At 40.8% G+C, this 4914-nt stretch overlaps 1 protein-coding gene across 1 annotated transcript in view; it reads left to right on the forward strand.

Annotated features, from left to right (window-relative positions):
• The window catches only part of LOC112079643 (CMRF35-like molecule 2), a gene marked incomplete at both ends in the record, with an annotated part of 22170 nt that extends 17907 nt beyond the window's left edge, over positions 1–4263 (forward strand). The window contains one exon of the mRNA XM_024145533.2: positions 4125–4263. Within this exon, the coding sequence (XP_024001301.2) occupies positions 4125–4263 (139 nt within the window). The remainder of the gene's footprint in view (positions 1–4124) is intronic.
• Positions 4264–4914: the final 651 nt, after the last annotated feature.

Here is a 4914-nt window from a genome sequence, read left to right on the forward strand (position 1 = left end):
TACCCCCAAAAATACATGACAAGACCCGGGAAATTACAATAAAATTCCCCAATGTCTGCACTAATGAAATCCCTCAGCAAAAGATTAACAAAAACATTTATTGGACATTATCCAAACAGGTTGTCACATTGAAGCCTTTAGTCTAGCATATTTGACACAAAGTCGCTATAAATTCAAAGCGCACAAATTGACACCTCCGGTCGTGCTGGACTGCACACACGACCCGAATACAGTTAATAAACCCCACAGGAAACCCTACAGTATAGCCTTTTAAAGAGCGTGTGCCTCTTTAAGCTGTCATTGTAAATCTTCAGACAGTCACAAATTTGATAGGCCTATGTACAATTCACTACATAGGCATCTCTGTTACAGGCATGAAGTCTGTTAACAAGGCATGAGGGAAAATTCTATATTCTCATCCTAGAACCTAGGCTATTTCCCTATCCAATCCCAATCCTAATGAAACCCAAAATCCTGACTCATATCTCATTCCTGTAGCTAATTTTATTCTGTAATCCATAGCATGTCAAAATACCTCTTTCCCCCCTTCTCTGTGCTGTCTCATAGAGAATGTGTGATCAACAAACGATATAGAGAGTAAGAGTAGATATGGATATTTTTTAAACAGTCCTCGTTAAGATACCTTGATATTTAAACTATTTCCACTTCCTCTCCCCGTTATTCATGAGCTGATCTGCTTTCTGTATAATCATCAACTTGATTTAGCCAAATATGGGAGATATTCTGTCATTCGTTGAAGGAGGTTATCTAGCAAGTTTAGCAACTTTGGTCACTTGACTTTTGTTTGACTGCTATTACAAAGAAACACCGCTTTACTCAGAGTGCGCTCTGTGGGGCTACTTCTGAAATGCGCTGGCGATCAAAGATAGAACAACTATCATGACTAAATGTACATTTAATTTGCTCWGAAATCTTTACATAGTGGCGCAGCACCCCTCTAATTTGTGGAGAACCCTAGCATAGTGACCATCTTKGTTTTAAAAGGGCACTTCTGATTTTTGCAGTATTTCCCAGGACTCTCGGGATAAATAGGAATTATTCCCGGTATTGAAACTTGGTAGATTTTTGGGAAAATATGAATCTGTACATTGCACAACATTCCACAATATGAATGTATATGTCAAACTACAACAGAAAAAGGAGCATGTACAAACGCATAGCACAAAACAGACTTTGTGCATCCCAAGTGGCACCCTATTCCCTATATAGTGCACTACTTTTGACCAGAGCCCTATGGGGCAATAGGGTGCCCTATGGGGAAATAGGGTGCCCTATGGGCCCTGGTCAAAAGTATTGTACTTTAAAATGAATATGGGCCATTTAGGACGAATCCACTGTGTTGCCACTGCCAGMCCCATTAGGCCTTGACAGAGCCCTGTGGCTATAAAGGCCTCGGCCTCAGGGCTGAGCGAGAGAGGACTGTCCTCCAGTCAGGGACTAAGGAAGTGTGGAGTATAGCCTGGCAAAGACGCTGGCATACAACGGGTATGTGTTCGCTCGGTGACCCCTCTGTTGGGAGTGTTTCATAAGGACACTAATGGCCTCTGATTGAACACTTCTGAGAGAAAATGACAGTCGAGCACAGACTTAAGCTAGGTATTACTGCACTGTTGGAGCTAGGAAACACCAGCATTTAGCTAGGTATTACTGCACTTTGAGCTAGGAACACCAGCATTTAGCTCAGTATTACTGCAACTGTCTTGGAGCTAGGAACACCAGCACTTTAAGCTAGGTATTACTGCACTGTTGGAGCTAGGAACACAATGAGCGGCCTATTATGCCTGTAGGGTAGCACAGACCAGTGTACACCAGTAACATTTTATTGGATTTGAGCTGTAGGCCCATTTAACGCCACACTCCATAGAATATGTTTCCTTTTAAAGGCTGTGATCTTCCTCTATAAGCATAGTTTAAAAATAATGGTCATTATCTTTACATACATTCCCAATACATTACATCAGATAGACTACTGCTATGTACTAAGATAATTAACTTTTCCATTTCCACTGATGGACTCTTAACTCTCCCTCTCAATACTACTCAGGAGTTACTCTAATAGCTCTTTGTACATCCTTCCATCCTTCCTTGTTTTTAACTGGTTAGTACAAATGTGAGCCAGGTAAAAAATAAATGGTCCAAGTGTGTTCGTTTGTGTGATCACACGTCCGTGTGTGGGTGAACTAAATCAGATTGAGACTAAGTTTGCTGGTTGTCATTCTAGGAAATATAATAATTCCCTTTTACGATCTTCTTTTATTTAGTTAGTAATGGCATTGTGAAATGAGGCAGAGCCTCTCTTTCCCTAAGAAGCTGTGTGACAATAGTTTGTTTGGACCATCTCCATGACAAGTATTACAGAATGGCAATGAAATAAGAATCTAGAGACCAAAATTGATTCCATTCCAGAACGCAAAACATTTTCCAGTATGTTTTTTGAAGAGACTAAATAAAAAAGTAAGAATTATGATCTGCTGAAGTCCTAGAAGCCTCAATCAGAAGGTTATGGACAAAGAAGTCAAGCAAACTGAAAAATGTATACATTAATTGATTACAAATCATGATCTGAGTCACCAGTGCCTCACCATCGTTACTGTGATGGAAATAACAAACACCAAGCACATCATTGTCAGTGATAGAACAAAGTCCAATATCTCATTCCCACTTCATTAAAAAAATATACTGCAGTTCCTCAAGCAAGTAAAGGCAACCACGTTGAGTAGTTGAGTGACTATTTAATAGTATAATGTGGGCGTATGTAGTGGGGAATGTCCTATGATCCTAAAAACTGTACTGTAGGTACGATACAATGCGCTGAGATACGACAAAACTTCCTTTCCTCCACTTAGGGTACATACAGATGTAGGATCTTAATTTGAGCCAGTTTGCTAGAGCAGGAAAATAATCCTGCAGCAACAGGAAATGTGAATTATGTGGATTATAATTAATGGAAATTTATGTCAGGGTTGAAACATTTTTCTTTAGGGCAAATCAAGTCTGAGTTTTCAAAGTGGAAATTACAAACTTTAGAAGATTTTTTAAAACTCAACTCAAATTCTCAGCAACAAAAGAGTGATCAAATTAAGATCCTACATCTGTAGCTGATATCAGCACTCCTACTGGTATCCTACTCTTGCTGCTATCCTACCTGTAATTCTGCTTCTCGCTGCCATATAGAAGCGGTCGTAGTGAGGGAGAAGGCCTGCTGTCCGTCCCAGTCGGTCACTTCCACCCTCAGGTTGTAGGGCCTCTGACTGGTCAGCAGGAACACAAACTCATTCCCAGCCAGTGTTCTCCAAACAGACTCCCAAAGCCCTGCAACAACACAACAGCACAGCAAACTGTGTGTACGTAAGCCTTGTCTCCTGTTTTCTGTTATGTAAGGCAGCTTGAATGTACAGAGTATATACCACCTTGGACAGGACACCTTGACAGAACACCTGCCTTGTCCCAGCACACATGGAGCTATAGAGAAAATAATGATGTCATATCGGTTTCTTTACACAAGATCACAAAAAGTATGAACTTAAGACTGTTAAGAGGGTGTTTCTACTACATGAAGTACATCTTTATTCTCTTTTTTTTTTAAATAACTAGTGTGGAATTGAGGGAGACAAGGACAGATGAGAATAAAGATACATTTATTTATCTAGGCAAGTCAGTTAAGACTGAAATGATCAGGGCTTAGGAACAGTGGGTGTAACTGCCTGTTCAGGGAGAAGCCGACAGATTTCTACTTGTCAGCTCGGGGATTTGATCCACCAACCTTTCGGTTACTGGCCCACGCTGTAACCACTACTAGGTATGCCGCCCCCTATAGAGAGAGATATATAGAGATATATAGATAGAGAGATATATGCTAGCGAGACATAGATAGAGAGGTATATAGATAGAGAGGTATAGAGATATATAGATAGAGATATATATATATATATAGAGAGAGATAGAGATTATAGATAGAGAGATAGATATAGCCTCCAGTATTTATGCTGCAATAGTTTGTGTCGGGGGCTAGGATCAGTCTCTTATATCTGGAGTATTTATCCTGTCTTATACGGTGTCCTGTGTAAGTTGCCCCCTCTAACTCTCTTTTCTCTCTCTCTCAGAGGACCTGAGCCCCTAGGACCATGCCTCAGGACTACCTGGCCTGATGACTTGCTGTCCCCAGTCTACCTGCTGCTGCTCCAGTTTCAACTGTCCTGCCTGCAGCTATTGAACCCTGCTTGTTCACTGGACGTGCTACCGGTCCTGGACCTGCTGTTTTCGACTCTCTCTCTCTCTACCGCACCTGCTGTCTCTAACTCTGAATGATCGGCTATGAAAAGCCAACTGACATTTACTCCTGAGGTGCTGATCTGTTGCACCCTCTACAACCACTGTGATTATTATTATTTGACCCTGCTGGTCATCTATGAATGTTTGAACATCTTGGCCATGTGCTGTTATAATCTCTACCCGGCACAGCCAGAAGAGGACTGGCCACCCCTCAGAGCCTGGTTCCTCTCTAGGTTTCTTCCTAGGTTGTTGCGTTTCTAGGGAGTTTTTCCTAGCCACCGTGCTTCTACACCTGCATTGCTTGCTGTTTGGGGTTTTAGGCTGGGTTTCTGTACAGCACTTTGTCACATCAGCTGATGTAAAAAGGCTTTATAAATACATTTGATTGATTGATAAAAGATAGAGAGAGATAGAGATATAGATAGAAAGATAGAGATATATAGATATAGATATATAAAGAGATATATAGATATAGAGAGATAGGTTCAATTCTGCAGCACCAGTACTAGACCAGACCTTGGAATTAATCTTTCTTTACCAGAGACATTTTACAATATATCAACATTTGAATAGTGATCTAAGCACACTATGTTTAGACTCAACTTAAACAGTTTCCTCTCT

The sequence above is a fragment of the Salvelinus sp. IW2-2015 genome, unplaced genomic scaffold, assembly GCF_002910315.2.
Source record: "Salvelinus sp. IW2-2015 unplaced genomic scaffold, ASM291031v2 Un_scaffold8825, whole genome shotgun sequence".
Taxonomy (NCBI): Eukaryota; Metazoa; Chordata; class Actinopteri; order Salmoniformes; family Salmonidae; genus Salvelinus; species Salvelinus sp. IW2-2015.